The sequence below is a fragment of the Arachis hypogaea genome, chromosome 7 (assembly GCF_003086295.3).
Source record: "Arachis hypogaea cultivar Tifrunner chromosome 7, arahy.Tifrunner.gnm2.J5K5, whole genome shotgun sequence".
Taxonomy (NCBI): Eukaryota; Viridiplantae; Streptophyta; class Magnoliopsida; order Fabales; family Fabaceae; genus Arachis; species Arachis hypogaea.
In genome coordinates, this window is record NC_092042.1 from 77,649,065 (window position 1) to 77,669,390 (window position 20,326).

The following is a 20,326-nucleotide window of genomic DNA, read 5'->3' on the forward strand; positions in this document are numbered from 1 at the left end:
AGCCTTAGCTGTTCTCCCTTACCCCTTACTCCTTACTCCTTACTCCACGGTTGAAACAAAAACCAAGCTAAACTTCTTCTTCTTCACACAAAACCGGTTCGGCCAGAGAGAGATGAGAAGAAACCGAATGCTGTATCCAACATGCAATTACCTCTGATTTTTCCTTGGTCACCAATAAGCATCAATTCGTGCCATCCCTTCTTGCTTGCACCCAAAAAGGACTCCTAGCACTTGATGCTTCTTGATGCATGACAGCTCCTCCTGATCTACTTTTGCTTCCTCCTTCACGTAGCCACCCTAGCTACCTTCTGTGATGAGTGAACCTAAAAGCAGAAATGAGCCAACCTTGAGATCTTCTTCCTCTCACCGAGATCCTTTCTTCCATTTTTGGTATGGAGGGACTGAGCTTACTTCACCAAATCTTACCACTCATAGTGAAGATCTCAGCCACTGCACACTTTTTGTTTTCTTTTTCTTGCCATCATTGTGATGGTTTTTAGCTTGCTTCTAGCTTCATATTGATAGCTTGCAAAAGTTTCCATGGTTGCTGTGATGGAAGTGACCGAAAGTGAGAAGCAAGATGAGAGAGAATATAGAGTATAAAGAAAAGCAATTAAATGAGTTTGTATAATGTAATAAAAAAAAGAGTTGCTTTTGCTTCCCTCTTTAATCAAATTGGACTTGCTGTTGATTCCTTTTATTTTCGGCCCAATTAAAACCTGCATTGCAAAATTATTTTAATTAACATATAAGATTTGGAATCAAGCTAATAATTTTATAATTAATTATATTAATAATGTTTAGTCATCACTAATATTAATTTAGAATTTTTAAACTCATCAAAACTAATAAACATGTGTTTGATGCATTTGGAAAGAAACCATTTTATAGTATATCTATTAAAATACAATTAAATCAATTCTCATTAATGTACAATAATTTATTGGTAAACAATAAATCATTAAATAAAATTTTAATAAGCCGTAGATAAGTTTTTGATCTATCGAGTTAGAGTACCGTGAAAAACCAATATATATTTGTGAAGCATCATTAGTTGGATGTTGATAATTTTACTTTTGTATTTGCAATTCTTCCCCATCGTTTCTAAGCCTTTTGAGGGAAGAAAGAAATGGGAATTGAAGCTCAAGAGCAAGCAGAGTATTTAAAAAAGCTTTAAGGTTATGATCATCAACATGGACATAGTCATAGTCAGACCCTAAAACACAAGTTGAATCCCTTGTGCTAGTAATAGTGACAAACCTTGTCACTATATACGTTGTTACTGGTCCATTTAGCTCTTTGTATCATCATCCTCCTCATCATAATAATAACTTTAACTCAATCTTGCAAGAACTCAACGCCACAAAATCTCAACTTGCTGCTAGTCATTCACTTTTGTCTGAGCTTCACCGTAGGCTCAACTCAACTAACCTTCTTGTCCAAGCATTGCTCATTGATCTTACAACGCGCCAACAAGACAAGCAATATTCTAGAAACAATAATGGCGAAAGGTCTTCGAGTGAAGAGCTTAATCTTGCACTTGCCTCTTACAAGCTCCCTTTCGGATACTCGCAATGGATAGGATCAGACGAGATTCACTCTCCAATTGGTGCGGTGTGTTTGAGGTTCCAAGATGAGTTGAACCAATACATGTCATATGACATAGGAGGTGAATGCCTTGCAGATGAGGTGTTTGCACAAATGCTTGTGTCAAAAGGGTGTGAGCCACTCCCAGAAATAAAGTGCCATCCCAAGTCTCCAAAAGGTTTTGTTGAGCCCAATCAAGATTTGCAAGATAGCCTTTGGGAAATTCCACCAGATAGCAACATTGTTTGGGATCCTTATACTTGTAAGAGCCTCAAGTGCCTCATTGAGAGGAAGAACAATAAAGGGTACTGTAAAGATTGCTTTGATCTGCAAGGAAAGGAAAAGGGTAGGTAGATCTTTGATGATGGTGGACTTGATTTTGGGATAGACCAAGTTCTTGGGGCGAAAAGATCCGACAACACGATCCGTATTGGACTTGACATTGGTGGTGGAACAGGGACATTTGCTGCAAGGATGAAAGAAAGGAATGTGACAATCATCACAAGCACACTAGATTTGGACGGTCCATTCAGCCACTTCATTGCATCAAGGGGATTGATTCCAATTCATCTCAGCATATCTTAGAGGCTTCCATTCTTTGAGAACACACTTGATATTGTTCATTCCATGGAATTCATAGGGAATTGGTTGCCAGAAACTATGCTTGAGTTTTTGCTATATGATGTGTATAGGGTGTTGAGGCCAGGGGGAATTTTCTGGCTTGAACATTTCTTCTGCTTTGGATCACAGGTTAATGGAACTTATTTACCAATGTTTGATAGAGTTGGGTTTAACAGACTTAGATGGCACGCTGGTAGGAAGCTTGATCATGATGGGATTCAGAAGAATGGATGGTACATTTCAGCATTGTTGGTAAAACCAGTGATTTGAGGTATGCACGAGAATATAATGCTTAAGATAAATTAGTGAACAAAGATTTGTGCAACAATTATCTTGTGAATCAGTGAAAGTTTATGTTAATATCTTTCTTGTAGGCCAAAGATTCTTAATATGCACAGTACCTTCTTTTTGGTAAACACAAGAAGTTTATGATTTTTGGCAATAGTCAAATTACTATAACTATAGTAAATATACAACTATTATATTGAAAATTTAAATTTTTTATTATCTATAAAAAAAATTAATTAGTAATCTTCTTGTGTAGTTAAACCTATTTTTTAATTATAGTTAATACTATTGTACACCGTTTGAAACACAGATCTTTAGGTCCAACAACTAGTACCTTTTTTTTTAAAGAGTAATTTTATACTAATTCAATGAGGAAATCAGCAAATTGCTATAGTATAAACATTCAATTATTATTCAGTGTCCTGTAAACAAAGTAAACCTTTATTAAAATTTGCATCCAAGCATGAAATTCTCGTGTTTAGCTGATTGAGATTTTCTTTATTCATTTTTTTTTTTTTTTGCAGAGGAAAAAATATTTAATTACAATGAAAAAGTTAAAAAGTTAAAATAGCTAAAGAAGATAATTCTATTACTGATAACTTAGTTAACTTAGTTAACTTAGCTAAGGAAGTTAATTCTGTTACTAATATACCAGATTTTTATTATAAAGCAATATTAAAAAGTTATCATGAATATTTCAAATTTTATTCAATTGTGAATTTAAATTGTTATATATGAGTAGTTGGATTCTGCTTTGAAGAAGGGAAACAGATGCTGGTTTATGAGTTTGTTCCAAATGGAACCTTGAAGGATACTATCACAGGTTCTTTTACACATCAAGCTTGATACTTACTTCAGATATTAGTTTTGTAATTTTATAGCATGCATATGATCTGATCTATGCAGGGAAATCAGGTATCAGATTTGGGTGACATAGAAGGATAAAAGTAGCCCTTGGAGCTGCAAGGGGTTTGGCTTATCTTCATGAACACACTGATCCTCCAATCATACACAGGGACATCAAATCAAAGAACATTTTGCTGGATGAGAAGCTTGATGCAAAAGTTGCTGATTTTGGCCTATCCAAACCAATATTAGATTATGGCAAAGATCATGCCACCACTCAAGTTAAAGGAACAATGGTTAGTATTTGATGATTGATTGTATAGTGCTATAGTTTCTCAAACTTGTAGCACAAGGTAATATAATTTTCATTCTAATTTTAATACAGGGATACTTGGATCCGGAATACTACATAAGTCAGCAGGTGACTGAGAAGAGTGATGTGTATAGTTTTGGAGTACTGATGTAGAGCTGATAACTGGAAGAAAGCCGATTGAACGAGGGAAATACATTGTGAAAGTGGTCAGGAATTCAATTGACAAGACTAAGGACATGTATGGCCTGCATGAACTCATCGACCGAGCCATCTCTGATGGCTCGGACCTGAATGTTTTCGACAAGTTTGTTGATCTTGCAATGATGTGTCTTGAAGAATCAGGAGCTGACAGGCCTCCAATGAGTGATGTAGTGAAAGAGATTGAAATCATATTGCACTCAATTGGGTTGGACCCTGCTGCTGATCAATCTGAACCATCAACTTCTTCAAGTTTTCAACATAATGAGGTAAGCTTAGAGAGTTCCCATCAACCTTACAGCAGTGAATCCTTGTATTCAAGCTCCGAATATATACAAAAAAACCATGAGCATGAGCCTAGATAAGTCTTCTAAGATCCAAGGTAAGAGAAAAATAGAACAACTTTTGGATAATGAGTTTGTAAATGTTAGCTGAAGGGTGAAACATCATCAACATTTTAAGTCTCTTTTTCATTTTCTTCCTGTATATATATTTCTATAATTATGAATTATATTGGTGTTGTTTTTTTTTTTTTTTACCAAAGATACTCGAACACGCAACCTCTTAATTGAATATGGGGAGACTATGCCATTTGAGCTATAGTTCATTGGCTATATTGGTGTTGTTAAGAACATACACAAGTAAAAACTGTTATTATGCTAGGATTTTTTATTGAATAAATATAATATATACAAATATGAGAATATTTATACGTTTATATATGTAAATATGATTTTTGTTGATAATGAGTAGATAACTAAAAGATAGAAGGTGTTTGTAGCACAGTTTGAGGCTAAAAAATTTTAGATATAGGAGTGGGATGAGTGATATATACTTTAATATTATAATTTTTAGTGTTTTTTAAAACTATAGGAGATACACAAATAGTCCGATTTCTGTACCTCTTAAAATTGGACAGTCTAATTTCTACTCCCTAAATTAAATTATTTCACATTTTAAAAAATATTACAGTAGATCACAATTTAAAAAATACTATTGTTAATTTAATATTAAAAATAAAAATGTGACAGTTTGAATTTATTTAAAAGATAAAATCGATATAAGTTGTATCTATTTAGATTGTATTGATTTGATTTTATTTTATTTTTTAAATAATTACAATTTATATTATATAAATCTGAATTTATTTTTTAATTTAATTAGATTTAAATTATCGTAATTTGGATTAGATTGATTTATTGGATTCTAGAAAAAAATTTAACAACTTACAACTTTTGAATTTAAAAAAAAGAAGATAATAAAGTGGTTCCAATGTGATTTTAAATTTAAGATATGTCAAATTTAACTAATAATATTTCAAGAGAAATTTAGATTGTGTCGATTTAGATGCTATGAATTTGATTTGTAAATAATTGTAATTTATACTGTATTAATTTATTTTTTTTTAATTTAATCAGCTTTAAATTATTGTGATTTGGATTAGATTGATTTATTCAATTTTAGAAAAAAAATTACCATTTAAAAATTTTGAATTAAAAAAAAAGATAATAATAAGGTGGTTAAAGTTATCACACAAATGTGATTTTAAATTTAGAGCATCTCAAATTTAACAATATTTCAGGAGAAACTTATCATAATTTACTAGGCTTTATTCATAAAAATCTTAATCAGCTAACCATAAAAACAATAAAATATCATGCTTGGATACAAATTTCAGTAAAATATCATGCCTGAATAATTGAATGCATATACAACAGCAATTGGCCTGATATCTATGTTGGAGAGGCTATGCCAAGGAGTTGTTTTCAGAAAATTATTGTAAATAAAAGTATAAATAATTAATAATAAAAATAGTATTATATTATATAATATAAAATGAATGAGTCGGTTTGAAATTAAATATAAAAGCTAATCTAATCTAATTCATTATTCACGCCATTTGTTAACAATATGATAAGATCAATCCAATTTAAACTTTTGCAAATATACAAGTAGTTAACTATTATGAAAGTACACACATTAAGATATCATTAATTTAAAAAATATTTAAAATATTTAGACTAATTTAATCTTGAGAATTTTCTTATCTCTCATCCGAGATTAAATGCTTAAAACACATATAAGATTACTATATAGTTCATGATCATTCATCAAGGATATAAACTGTAAATAAATAAATAAATTAAAACATATCTTTATATTAAAAAACTAAAAAAGTTCTTCCTAGAGTGATTTTTCTCTAATTTGTTTTTTGGCGCTGGCCAGTTGTTTAAACTTTAAACCAAAAAAATTGAGAAAATAAAATAAAAATATTGTTAAAAAAAGTTAAATTTGAGCCTAAATATTATAATAAAAAAATATAAAATAGCACCTCATACAAAAATAAATAAATTGGGAATTAGAGCAATTGTCTTTTGATAACAAATTAAATTTAAGAAGCGAGTATTTAAAATAATAAAAAAAAACTCAGATAAAAAAGATTAAATTTAACTTCCACAAAAATCGAATTATATAATTTAAACTTTAAATTATTTAAGATAAACATATCTTAAGATTTAAAAATATCTATTCACTTAAAAGTAGTTATAATTAACCGTACTACTAACACTATAAATAGTAGTAATACCGATGATATAAATCATATAGTAAATTTCCATAGAAATTATTCATAATATCTTCTTTTCTATTTTTGTTACACAATGGATGTGAATCAGTATGTGAAAGTAGCTCTCTTTTTAAGTCTCTTAGTATTATTCTGCCCTTCTTTTTCTTCATCAGAAGATGTGAAGCTTAAAGTAAAAGGGGTCACAAACATTGCTACAACTGATGAGAATTTCATATGTGCAACATTGGATTGGTGGCCATCTGATAAATGTGACTATAACCAATGTCCATGGGGAAAAGCTGGGATTCTCAACTTGGTATTTTTTTATTTATCTTGTTTGATATTATTGTCCTATATTACTATTCAGAATATTGTATGCATTTTTAAATTTCATAATGATAATTAATTATTGTTTTTGCAACCTTTTTGCAGGACTTGAATAACACGATACTCTCAAATGCAATCAAAGGTAAGTCATATTTTCTCTAATGTCAAACTACTTTAATTAATATATACAATTAAATGAAAAATAATATAATAGCAAACATTGGACGATCATTATTAAATAATAACTTAAAATAATATTAACTATAACTAATTTTTGTTATATTAGACTAATTTAATTGGACTTAATTAATAAAAAGACTCGAATGTTTAGCATTATTCTAATCCAACCGTTTATTCTTAAGTGAATGACTCACGACAAAAAGATTAATCATTGTATTTTTTATGTTAGATATAAAAAAATAATGAGGTATTCCACATTATTATCTATTATTCAAATATTCAATCTAATTTAATTGCTTTTAAAATTATTGCAGCATTCAATCCTCTGAGGATTAGATTAGGAGGTTCACTAGAAGATCAAATTATTTACCAATTTGGAAAGCAAAAGCACTGCCCAACTATGAAAAAGAAAGATAACGGCTTGTTTGGATTCAGTGTTGGATGCCTCCCCAAAAAGAGATGGGATGAAATAAATCATTTTTTCAATAAAACTGGGTAATTATTTAATTAATATATATTATTTTAATTTTTCAATATTATTATAATTACTTCACAAACAATCAATCTTATCTTATCTTATTTACTTTAAACTTTGCAGTATCAAATTTACATTTGGCTTAAACGCACTTATTGGCAAGAAAAATTCCAAGGAAGACCAATTAAACTGGAAAGGAGATTGGAATCCAAACAATGCCATAAGTCTCATGAAGTACACTGTCTCCAAAGGATACAATATAGATTCATATGAATTAGGTACCAAATTAAATTAAAACCCTTTTAATTTTTATAATTAACTAATTTAATTTTTACCCATAATTTTTTATAAATTTAACATTTTGTGCTAATTAATGAAATAGGAAACGAGCTATGCTCTGAAGGAGTATCAGCAAGACTAGATAGTGTTCAATATGCAAAAGATATCACAAAACTAAGGCACATAGTTAACTCATTATACCCAAATGCCACAACAAGACCAAAGGTGTTGGGTCCAGCTGGATTTTATGGTAAAGAATGGTTTGATAGCTTCTTGCAACATGTTGGACCTGGTGTCATTGATGGAGTTACACATCACATTTATAACCTTGGTGCTGGTATGTATAATAATTCAGAATATTTTTTTTTGCTTGATTAATTTTTTTAATTATAAGAATATAATTGTATTATTAAATTGTTATGTAGGTGTTGATAAGGATCTTATTAGCAAAGTTCAAGACCCATATTTCTTGAGCAAAATTGCACAAACTTTTAAGGATGTTTCAACGGCAGTGAAGGAATTCACACCATGGGCTGGAGCATGGGTTGGAGAATCTGGTGGAGCTTATAATAGTGGAGGCAAAGATGTTTCACATACTTTTGTTAAGGTATTTTTTTAAAAAAATTGAATTTCAGCTCTCTAATTTTTTTATATATTTTTTAATAATTTTTTTAATTAATAATAACTATAGGTATTTAGACCAATTGGGTATGACATCAACCTTCAACCACAAAGTTTATTGTAGACAAGCTTTGATAGGAGGAAACTATGCTTTGCTAAATACAACATCATTCATTCCTAATCCAGATTATTATGGGTATGTCACATATATTCATTCATATTCGTATAAGTAGTTAAATTAAATGTCATTTTTTGAATGACTAAATTTTATTTTCTTTAAACAGAGCACTTTTGTGGCATCGACTTATGGGAACCAACGTGCTTTCTATTTCTCATGATAGTTCACCATATCTACGTACATATGCTCATTGTTCTAAAAAAGGGGTAAGCAGTAAGCTAGTAATTTCATTTATACATTTTAAAAGTTTCTTTTTTTATTATTTTAAGATAATTTTTTAAAAATTATAACATATTGTCGATTTAATTATTATCTCAGAGTGGAATTACATTGTTACTAATAAATATGGAGAATTCAACATCTTTCGATGTGTCCCTCGTGAATGACATGAATCTTTATCCGGAGGAATCGGCATCAGAAGGAATAAACACAGCGAATTTGATGGATTCATTGAAAAGGGAAGAGTACCACTTGACACCTAAAGATGGAAACATTCAAAGTGATGTTGTGCTTTTGAATGGAACTCCATTGGAACTTACTAAGTCAAAGGAAATTCCAGAGCTTAAACCAAAGATTGTTGATGCTTCTTCTTCTTCTCCAATCAAAGTTGCACCTCATTCAATAGTCTTTGTGCAAATCAATAATTTCAATGCACCTGCATGTGCACCTCCTACAAAATAGATTATTAGAGTTCTCTATTGTTTCTTTTTTATTTTTCTTATAGAACTTAGATAGAGTTATTAAGACTTACAGAGCATATGCATATATATGTACTTTGCTGAGAATAGTTTTTGATTAAATTTCCTTTTTAATTTTTTTTATTTTCAATTAGTTATATACTTATATCTTTTTTATTATTGATGACTTCAAGGATACGCATATTATTTACATGATTAAAAATTAACTGATTAACTGACACTATATATTCACATATAACAATTTAAATTCACAATTGAATAAAATTTGAAATATTCATGATAACTTTTTAATATTGCTTTATAATAAAAATCTGGTATATTAGTAACAGAATTAATTGCCTTAGCTAAGTTAACAAGTTATCAGTAATAGAATTATCTTCCTTCGCTATGTCAAGTTTTTATCTTTTTCATTGTAATTAAATATTTTTTCCTCTGCAAAAAAAAAAAAGAGAAAAAAAGAAAAAAGAGAAAAAAAATGAATAAAGAAAATCTCAATCAGCTAAACACAAGAATTTCATGCTTGGATGCAAATTTTAATAAAGGTTTACTTTGTTTACAAGCCACTGAATAATAATTGAATGTTTATACTATAGCAATTTGCTGATTTCCTCATTGAATTAGTACAAAATTACTTTTTACAAAAAAAAAAAAGTACTAGTTGTTGGACCTGAAGATCTGTGTTTCAAACTGTGCACAATAGTATGAACTATAATTAAAAAATAGGTTTTTAACTCTTGATCCTTGAAGTCTACAAAACCTTGTGCAAAGTTGTTGTCCGACTCGGTATTATAAACTATAAAATACAACATCACATAGAAAATGCAAGATATTTCCACATTGGTTGGATTACAAGTAATATGAAAGAATATACATGGAGATATCTGATGATCATCTACCACTTCTTTCCCAATAAGAAGAATCCATGTTGATTGAATTGTCCTCTGAATTAGCTACAAATACAGCAGTTTCATTAGTTGATGTGCTCACATCTTCAGTGTCTGGAATCTTATCTTTCCCCTTCTGTTGGTAATAGTCTCGGATCATCTCTAACTTTTTCTCACCAAATACCTGCGTCGTGTCCGGCACCACTTCTTGTACAGCAGTTTTGCCTTCGAGCATGCTTACCACTGACGACATGGTTGGCCGGTTCAATGGAGAGGTATTTGTGCAGAGAAGAGCCACGTTGATGACGAGCGTTGCTTCATCTTTTTTGTAGTGTGAACCCAACCTCTCATCAACTAGGTCCATTAGATCACCTTTCTCTTTCAAGAGAAGAGCCTGCAAAAACAAATTTCCTGTCATCAATATGCAAATTAAAACTAAAACTGATTGAATCTAAGGGACTAAGCTATCTCTATAAAATTGTTATGAAAATAAAGTAGGGAATCGGTATAGTTGAGCAAGAAGCAATTAGACACTGAAGATTATAGTAAAGTGAAGAAATTCTTGCATGCTTCTAATGCGTGTTCTAGAAACATTTAAAACCACTCATTTTAATTCATAACAGTAAAAAGGTTGCATGAAAATTAAAAAATAAGCGGTTGTGACGTGTGAATTCTAGAGTAAGAATTAATGAGTTCTAGGAGCATGAACGAATTTCTCACAAAAGTCGCAATACCTGAAAAATTGAATGGAAGTTTTAAACAAACTTCAATACAACAATCATAATCTTCATATATATTCGAAAAGGACAATCAATCAGATTGAAATAAATGCAGCAGATATAAGAGGATAAGTTACCCAGTCAAAAAGAGAGAAGCATTCTTCCCTTTGCCAGCCCATGTTGTTGCTTTTCCCGCTAACTATTTCCAAGGCAACAATTCCGAAACTATACACATCTGCTTTGTCTGTCAAATAACCACGCATTGCATATTCGGGTGCCATATATCCACTACAACATAGAACATTCATACATTCAGTAACAATGTAGATACATTTTTCAAAATTCACAAGTCACAAAGAGCTCAAAGAAGTTTCTTAAAATGCTTTAAGAAAAGAAAGAACTCACAAAGTGCCAGCCACTCTAGTGCTTATGTGTGTTTGACCCTCTTCATCAAGCTTGGCTAAACCAAAATCCGATATCTTTGGGTTTAGATCTTTATCCAGCAACACATTAGTAGCCTTGATGTCCCTATGAACTATTTTTAATCTTGACTCTCCATGGAGGTAAGCCAAGCCTTTAGCAACGCCTATACAAATCTTGCGCCTTGTTGACCAGTCCAATTTCAGTTGAGTTTTCTCTTTGCCTTCATTGCAATAGTCACAGAAATTAGATAACATAGCCAAATGATCATGTATATATATTTTGTATACAACATTTTAGATTATTAATGAAAGAGATACCAAACTCAAATATACACATAAAAGAAACATTACCCCACAAAGCACTGGCAAGGCTATTGTTTTCCATATATTCATATATCAACAACATTTGATCTCCTTCCATACAACAGCCATAGAGCTTAACTAGACATGGATGTTGCAAAGCAGAAATCATGCCAATCTCATTTGTGAACTCGCGATTCCCCTGCTTCGATCTAGAAGAAAGCTGTTTAACTGCTATTGCTGTGCCATCTGGAAGAACACCCTGCATTTTCAGATGGTTGTAACTATTTTTTTTAGTGCACTAGAAACTAGAAAAGAAAAATGATACTGTTTCAAATTCTAATAAAATAATTTAATTGATTGTCCACAATACCTTATATACTGGACCAAACCCTCCTTCTCCAATCTTACAAGCAATATCAAAGTTGTTTGTTGCTGCTTTGATTTGCCTTAAGGTAAATATGCCGGTTTTTAGATCCAAACCCTGTAGGTCTGTTAGTTGAAGCCAAACAAGGGAATGAAAAATGAATTAAGATCTCTGTTTTCGGAAACTTACATATTACATATTATAAGAACATTGGCATAAATGAAAAAGATAATTCATATGTTTGTATTTAAGAGTTGACAAGATAATTAATCAGCATTTATGCAAGCAAATTCATATCAAGCTGTAGTAGCATCTTAGTTCTTACCTCTATGTAATGAACTGTTTTGTCCTAAACATCCTCTCCACCAAGCTATACCAAATACCATAATAATGACAAGTGCTCCAGCGAATACAATTCCAAGGATAGCCCCCACAGGTATACCACTTCCTTTATTGTTACTTTCTTTTTCCAATGGTGGTGTAAAGTCTGTGAGATTATGATAAAATACATAAGATTGAATGATGAAAGTCAAGGCAGACAAAAATAAAAGAGGAAAGAAACTAAAGAAAAGTAGAAGTAACCTGGATTGACAGATATGGCTGATATAAGAGGACCATATACTGATGCAAATGGAATAGCAGTTGTCCCTTTCCCGGCCCATTGTAAGCGGATCTCCAAGGTGCCACTAGTCACATTAGCTGTAAAATTTTTTATGATTGCCTTACCGACTCCTCCTGCTTCTTTTGCAATATCAAAATCCTTTAGCACCAACTTCCTCTGCAATACTTCAATCCAAATACACATAGTTCATGTTGTGTACAACTCTATATTTTTTAGTCTAGAAATTGATTTCGAATGATGGTGAGTGAATCTAACAAATCAAATCAAGGAACTGAGACAACTGACTACTTTGTACCATTCTATTAAAGATTAGATTTAGTTAAAAAAGTATATACCAGAAGGTATTGCTCATACATGTCATTGAAAAAGTTGAAATGATGACACCACGAACCTGAATATATATGTCAAATACACGCCTTCCGAGGCTACTATATGTTTGATCATCAGTAAACATTATCTCAGCAAAATGGAGATTTACTGTGTAGCTTCCATTTCCCATGCAATACCCATAATATGTCAGAGAAAGTGCCGAAACACGTGCATTCATGTACAGCTCGGCATTGTTCATAGCAAGATTAGACGTGTTAGACCATGTATAATAGTCCACAACCCCACTATCAAAGAAGTGACCAGTGTTGCTAACTGCCCAGTTTGATCCACTACGAAGAGATTTTGCTTGTCCAGCTTCTTGTGAATCTTTATCATATGTAATGTTTCCATTATAAGTTATGATCTTCCCGCCACAATTTATATGGAGAGAGTATGAAGCTGGAAATGAAATATGCAAAATGTCAATAAAAAGAAGCAAGCACAATAAACAGGTTCTAGAGAATATTGTGGTAGTAAAACGATATCCATTTACAATTTAACATGTTAAGAAACAATTACTTTTTGACTTAGCACTTTCTAATCATTTGAGTAACTATAAATACATCCCAACTATCAATCGTATTATTACGTGAGAAGACTTCTACAACTATATATTGTAGACAATGAGGTGAGGGTCGATAACAAACCAACATACGTTTAGGACAGCTGGCAATCCCCAAACATGGATAAGTTCCCCTAAGAAAATATAGATTGGCATAAAAAGTGAGCATAATCGCACCAGTTCAAGCTATATGGATATAAGTATCAAAAAAATAATTTAGCATTAGTATAAACTTACAAGTTATTTCCCTTCAAAGCTGATGCAAATAGGTTTCTGAGGCACATTAAGAAATGGTCAAGTCTCAGATAAATTCCTAGAATTCACAAACACATGAAAGGTATGAAGATGAAATGGTTCTTACACAGTTCCTTGTTGACATGTCAACTGATCTGGCTTTTCGATGCTGAAGTTGTTATATGAAAGATCCCTGCATATATATATATATATATATATGAACTAAGAATCAAAGATGGACTAAACTACTGCATGGAGCACTTGGTAGCACAGAAGAAGCCTAAGAATAATGTACTAAGCGAAACATTTACTTTAATGCAAGAAATCATAAAAGTAACGCAGAACTACTCACGTGTAGTCCGGGTTAGCAATCCAATTCGGCAGTGGTCCAGTGAAAAAGTTTCCAGTTAAGTACCTAGGTAAAAACATTATCAAGAAGTCAATTTATACAAATTGATGAATAACCACAAGGTTGAAACTAGTAAATAAAATCCTATTTCCTCAATAATTTGGATCTTCCCCTGGGATCCTTTAATTAATTATCTAGGTTCGTGATATCGATACTTATTTTGATAAGATGAGTTTGATCAATGACATTTTGAAAGCATAAGCCCCTTGACATGAAATGAGAACATAATTTGCAATGAAGACATAATATTTTATTTTTTGGAGTATGTGCATTGTGCTTTTACACAAGTCAATGCATATATGTATAAAATGCTTGCTATCTTGTTGAAAACAAGTTAACATTGTTTTGATCTACTTAAACTAGGTTGAGGAAGAATCTCTATGAATCCAATCAGCTTTAGGTTTTGTTTGAGTGCCAGTTCAGTGTTAAAGCTAGAATTTGATACTTGGATTATACAAGTAATGAAAATAAAATGGTATTTATTGACTGATGCAATTTTTTGGCAACCACTGTACATATCAAATTTATATATTCCTTTGATTATTACAATGTTGATGGCTTTTACAGTAATAATTTTAGGTGAACTATAAATCCCTAATGAATCTTAGCTGCTAGAGGAAATTGAATAACACAAGCAAACTAGAAAATTTCTGGTGTCCTCATTTTCAGTGTAATAAAAAATAACAAACTAATACAGATTTCTTACAGCATATTCATGTCTGTTAGGACACCGAGGGAGTTTGGGATACTTCCACTTAATTTGTTAAAACTGAGGTCTCTGAAAATGAAATGATGTCCAAAACAAGTATTATTTAAAGAGTAAAGAAATAAAAAAGTTAACATGACAATGTTTAATTCCTACAATGTAATCAACGACTGATCAGAGGAAACGTGTCGATGCACTCTATCCAATAAACAAGTACAATATGCAAGAAAAATAAATGTCTCTAATTTCTGAAAAAAATAAATTCAGTGCATCAAACCTCCGAGTTAGAAGCATATTGCCAACAAAAAGTAGTTGAAAAGAATAAAGCATCACTTACAATGATCTTAAAGTAGTTACATTTCCAAGATAGTCAGGAACCGATCCTATAAGATTGCAACTTCTCAGTACTCTGGAAACAATTCAACAATTGAGGATCAAAAAGGCATTGCTATCAACTTTTTCCCATTGCTAAGAGCATTTCTTAGTGAGGCATTTGCAAGCATTAAACTCACAGTGTTTCCAAATTTGTCAAGTTACGGAGTGGTGGAAAATAAGAATCTGGTCCTTTCAAGTCGCTGATTCTCCTGCAAAGCATGTTTTAAGCATGTTGAAAACACAACACCTAAGCAGTTCTGAATTTTCAAGCATTGGTGGCTACAATTTAAAACACCATGCTTACAAGTCAGTAAGGTTTTTCAGAAATGAAATTCCAGAAGGAATTGGTCCACTCATACCACTCCCATGGATCACCCTGGCATAATTATAAGAACCATTCCTTTGGTAAACCAATTGATAATGTGTAATTACTAATTAGAAAAAAAAAATTAACAACGTAAGGCTCAAATTTCACAGGAGAAATCAAAGATTCACACAGCCTCTGAAGACTTGTCCAGCTCTGAATAAAATTGGGTATTGCTCCGGAAAATTGATTATCGCCGAGTCGACTGAAGAATAAGAGAGTGATCAACAAAGATACATTACTAATGAAATTAAACTACAGTATAAGCCTATCAGGGGATGTAAAAGGAATGAATAGAGAGATATAGACACTTACACGTGATTCAATTTACTGAGCCTAGCAAATGTTGCGGGTAAATTCCCAGTAAAAAAGTTGGAGGTAACATGCCTAAAAAGTAAAATAAAACAAAACAAATTTAGAATACAAGGCGCTCTTATAACAGGGTGCCATATATTGAGCAAAGTCTAGAATGGATAAATTTCAACACTTTTGGATTTTATAAAATAAGACTTAAATCGTAAAATCGTCAGACCTATTAAAAATTTTGTAAAATAATTGACTCATTTAAAATTATAATATAGAAATATTTTAAGATTTAAATCGAGATTCTAACTATGCCTATAACAATTAATGAACTTGGCAATCAATTTTGCATCAATGATTATCCAAACTTTGGTAAAGTACCAAAATGAAAAGCATGCCATGTAAATTTCAAAATACACATAATTACGATTTTTGAATCATGCATTGATGGATAAGTTTTTTATTGTTTGGTCAAAGCTAGCATATCTACTGCTGACCATAATGACTAATGCCCTTGCCATGAGAAATCTCCAAAAAGAAATGATGGCTATGAAATGTATCCCATTTCCATGAGTAGGAATTGTAACCCCAGATGGTTAAGGGATGAGGTGAACTTCCACCAAAGCATCCTATGTGGTTATGTAGTTTCATCACATTAATCCATTCAATAACCATTGTTTCCTGATCTGAAAACTGAAAACCTGCCTATTTTATTCAGGCTATCATTTCTCAACAAGAAAAATTACTCAACCTCAGCAACTATAAGACGACTAGTGTTTACAAAGGGCTTACAATCTTTCAAGCTGCAAAAGATTCCCAAGCTCAGGAGGAAGCTCACCAGAGAGTTGATTGAACTCCAAGGACCTATACAATTTTCAAATTAATTCAGCAATTTTCATGAAACTTCTATGGGAGAAACTCTAGCATGACCAATAAATAACTTACAAACTTTTCAGGGTAGTTATGTTTCCCAACTCCTTTGGAATTGAGCCCGATATTCGATTTCCATAAAGGGAACTGCCACAATTTAAGAAATGTGATGATTGCAGTTTTTATAAGTCCAGAATTCAGCAATGCATTGACATTATGTTTAACATTTGCGTTACAGAAATCTATATTTATTCAAACTTAAACTATCATGCCTTAATTTTTATATATGGTATACAAAATCCATTTTTCAAAGTAGGATTGAAGATTGCACTTGAAAGATTAAATCCCAAGGAAGATACTCCTTCATTGTTTGTCAAAATTTGGTATGCCCCTATATTAATACATTTTAGAATAATATCCCAAATCAATTCCTAAGAAATTTTTAGTTGTACACTTTGGTCTTAAACAAATTTTAATCATCAAATTAGTCTCCAAACTTTTATTTCATTAGAAAAATCAGTCCCAAAATAAAAGATTGGGAACTAATTTGTTGATTAAAATTTCTTGAGGATTAAAGTGTCCAACTAAAAATTCTTGGGGACTTATTCGGGCTATTACTCTATATCTTAATACTTGTATATAAATACATTGATTAACAAATGTACAAGAGTGAGAGAGAGAAAACAAAAAAGAACTGAAGGGGTACAAAACATGACAGATTTTTGGGAATCATAAGCTTTTGGTATTATTAGAATTCCACTCCAAAGGTACAGCAATCACTTTGGAATGCAATATTACCAGTGATATGATTAAACCACACATATTGACCAGATAATTGAATCCAGCATTACTAGTGATTCATTACATTCCCTATAATCATATGTTTTCCTTAAAAGAAGAGAAAGGGAGAGTTTACAGGTTGACAAGATTCAAGGAACTCCATTGTTTTGGGATTGTGCCGTTAAGGTAGTTGAGAGTGAGATCACTGTAACAGAGAGAAAACCAAGTAAGTGTGAGCGAAGATAGTGGAAAAAGAAAAAGTGAGTGTGGTTGCTTACATTTCTTGCAGGTAAGGCAACTTTGCAAACTCCGGAGGAAGAGTGCCAGATAGATTTTGTGATTTAAGAACTCTGTGTAGGATAAATCTCATTCATCAACACAATAATTGTCACACTCACACCATATTTGCTAACTTATTCCTTAAATCCAAAACATATAAAACAAAAAATTGACTCTTTTCTTTTTTCTCATTCTTATTAATATTTTCGTAATACTTCTTATACGCTGAGAGCTTAAAATAATTAATCACTCACACTACCAAAATTCAAGAAATTGACAGTTTATTATACACAATTTTTTTATAGTTATCATCATGTTGGTGGTTACTTCCTATGAGTATTAGCATTTTTCTTTAGGGCTGCATAAGATTGTTTAAGATTAAGAGACTTTACTCAGTCGTAGAATTTAATGTTATTTATTAAATTTAATTTGTGTAAAACAGTTTTAAAAGTGAATCAAATTGCGGCAAGTTAACAAAAAGTAGTAATTGACAATGTGAATGGTCATCTAGAATGTGTAAAATTTTTTACAAATGCATCAAAATTAAACTCTTTTTTGTTTTAATCTCTTAGAAAAATTTAATTTTTATAAAAGTATTGTAATTTAATTTTGAAATTTTTCAAAAATTTAATTTTAACACACAAAAAATATGAAAACTTTTGACTAGTTATAGAAATCACTTATATGTAGTTCATAGTTCACACCATGCTTAAAGCGTGAAAATTAAACTCAAAATATATCATCCAAGTAATCATAGAGTATGAAATTAGTAAAAGTATGACACTCACATGCTAACAACATGGCAGAGATTGTTATTAGAGAAAGAACAATCACAAGTGACAGCATTTAGTGTCGAGTAAGATTTGGAAGCAGGGGAAGACCAGTTTCGTTCTCCACTACATGGATCTACGCTGAAGTTCCAATCTTTCTTCCCAAGTGTGTTCCCTATCTCCTTCAGAACTTGCACTGATTCACAATTTCAATTTTTCATCACAAATCACACTCATCATCATTAACTTAATTATTATGAAAGAGCAAATATGTAAATGTCACCTTCCTGTTGTTGTAGAGTGGCTGCAGAAACAAATGAGGATGTAATGAGAAAGGAGAGAAAGAAGAAGAAGAAGAAGAAGAGAGTCACGAGTTTCATGGTTTCAAGTGTGGGGAAATTTTGTTGATGATACTTGAAGATGGAGATTAAATTAATAAAGTCATTAAATTAAGAAGAATGCAAAGACGGTCAGGGTTCAACAATTGCAGAAGGTAGCACATTGGAATAGCAAGACATGCTTATGTTAGTTTTTGAAGAAGCCGACATTATTTAATTAATTTTGCATCCTGGGTTACGGAAGACAGACAGACAGACATGGCTGTATATAATTGTGCCCCACTGGCATGTTCAAAGTTCAATGCTTTTTTATTATTTTTAAAAGATTAATTTTTATATTTTTATTTTTAAAATTATAAATTTAATAAAATAATTTAAAAATAAATATAAAAGTTTTATGAGTTATTTAATTTTTAAAATGTATAAAATTCATTAAGTTATTAAGGTTTATAAAACTTATAAGTTATAATAAAATTTAGATAAAAATTTATAAATTTTATTTATATATTAATTATGTATAAATGTTATTAAACTTTTTTAATAATATTTAATTTAAAATAGAAATAAAAATTTATATATAAAATATTTTTTGTTTATAATTTTAATCGATAAAAATATTTTATATTTAATTTTTTTAATTATGTTTAATTTAATTATTTTTTAAATTAATAATTTATAGTTATATTATACCTCCTACTGTATTATGCATTATTTTTTTATAATTATTATCTATATATACATTTGTCACTGTTTTACTGTAGTTGTTATATTGTCCTGTTTTTTTTAGTGTTGTTCTTTTTCTTTTATTTTCTCCTCACTGATCATAATTAATTATCACCAAATATAATTATCGTAACTTTTAATTTTGTTTATCACTTTGATTTATAATTATTCATTCTGATAATTTTTATGAGTTGTTAAAATTTTACTAAAAAACATTTTTTTATATCTTTTGAATATATGTATAAAAATTATAGTCTTTTCTTAATTTACGTGTTAAGTCGTCTTATTATTCAATTATAAAAAAATTAAAGACATAAAATATAATCAAAATTCAATATCAGTAATCCTAAAAAAAGATCAAAATATATTATTTTTAACTAATATAATAAAAAATAGTACATCATTGTAAATTTTTTAAATAATAATAATTATAAATGTAAGTTACAGTTTAATTAATATAGTACTTTAGGACAGAAAACTCATATTATTTTTATATTTGATTGCTACTATATAAATTTTATATTTGCTTTAATTATTTTATACATTAATTAAATTATACTTTATTATTTCATTTTGCATGTTTTAAAATAATATACGGTAAAAATGACATTAGTTTTCATAATTTAATGTGAATCTTATTATTCTAAGTAAAACACTACATAAAGAAAAATAAAAAAAATTTGAATTCATGGTTTTGGTTTACTTCTTAATTCTCACTTGATATTAAATAATTTTTTTAGTTCAAAATATTTT

The 20,326-nt window shown here is 30.5% G+C and overlaps 2 protein-coding genes and 1 long non-coding RNA gene across 7 annotated transcripts; 2 read left to right on the forward strand and 1 right to left on the reverse strand.

Annotated features, from left to right (window-relative positions):
- Window positions 1-1,060: 1,060 nt before the first annotated feature.
- Window positions 1,061-4,364, forward strand: LOC112701646 (uncharacterized). Of its 4 annotated transcripts, XR_011864176.1 has the most exons (4): window positions 1,061-2,479; window positions 3,239-3,319; window positions 3,403-3,638; window positions 3,728-4,364. It is a non-coding gene; the product is annotated as an uncharacterized lncRNA (long non-coding RNA). The 4 variants fall into 4 exon arrangements; XR_011864175.1 differs by having other exon boundaries at window positions 1,061-3,319; XR_011864174.1 differs by having other exon boundaries at window positions 3,239-3,638.
- A 2,149-nt stretch (window positions 4,365-6,513) lies between these two features.
- Window positions 6,514-9,169, forward strand: LOC112701647 (heparanase-like protein 2). Its single transcript, XM_025752384.3, has 9 exons — window positions 6,514-6,735; window positions 6,852-6,888; window positions 7,241-7,421; window positions 7,525-7,679; window positions 7,784-8,017; window positions 8,106-8,294; window positions 8,371-8,497; window positions 8,586-8,685; window positions 8,798-9,169. Exons 1-9 carry the CDS (start codon window positions 6,514-6,516, stop codon window positions 9,158-9,160), a joined length of 1,608 nt encoding a protein of 535 aa, XP_025608169.2. The 3' UTR covers window positions 9,161-9,169.
- A 710-nt stretch (window positions 9,170-9,879) lies between these two features.
- LOC112703558 (probable LRR receptor-like serine/threonine-protein kinase At1g53420) lies at window positions 9,880-19,089 on the reverse strand. 2 transcript variants are annotated; one of them, XM_025755047.3, is made up of 24 exons: window positions 18,796-19,089; window positions 18,531-18,708; window positions 17,742-17,813; window positions 17,600-17,668; window positions 16,759-16,830; window positions 16,606-16,677; window positions 15,826-15,897; window positions 15,644-15,715; window positions 15,451-15,522; window positions 15,284-15,355; window positions 15,109-15,180; window positions 14,772-14,843; window positions 14,009-14,071; window positions 13,784-13,849; window positions 13,660-13,695; window positions 13,516-13,556; window positions 12,883-13,259; window positions 12,452-12,647; window positions 12,195-12,356; window positions 11,876-11,994; window positions 11,554-11,764; window positions 11,186-11,423; window positions 10,918-11,068; window positions 9,880-10,455 (listed from the first exon to the last, which is right to left on the reverse strand). In XM_025755047.3, exons 1-24 carry the CDS (start codon window positions 18,890-18,892, stop codon window positions 10,066-10,068), a joined length of 3,042 nt encoding a protein of 1,013 aa, XP_025610832.1. In that variant the 5' UTR covers window positions 18,893-19,089; the 3' UTR covers window positions 9,880-10,065. The 2 variants fall into 2 exon arrangements, with proteins under 2 accessions (XP_025610832.1, XP_072055808.1); XM_072199707.1 differs by lacking the exon at window positions 15,451-15,522.
- Between the last annotated feature and the right edge of the window lie 1,237 nt (window positions 19,090-20,326).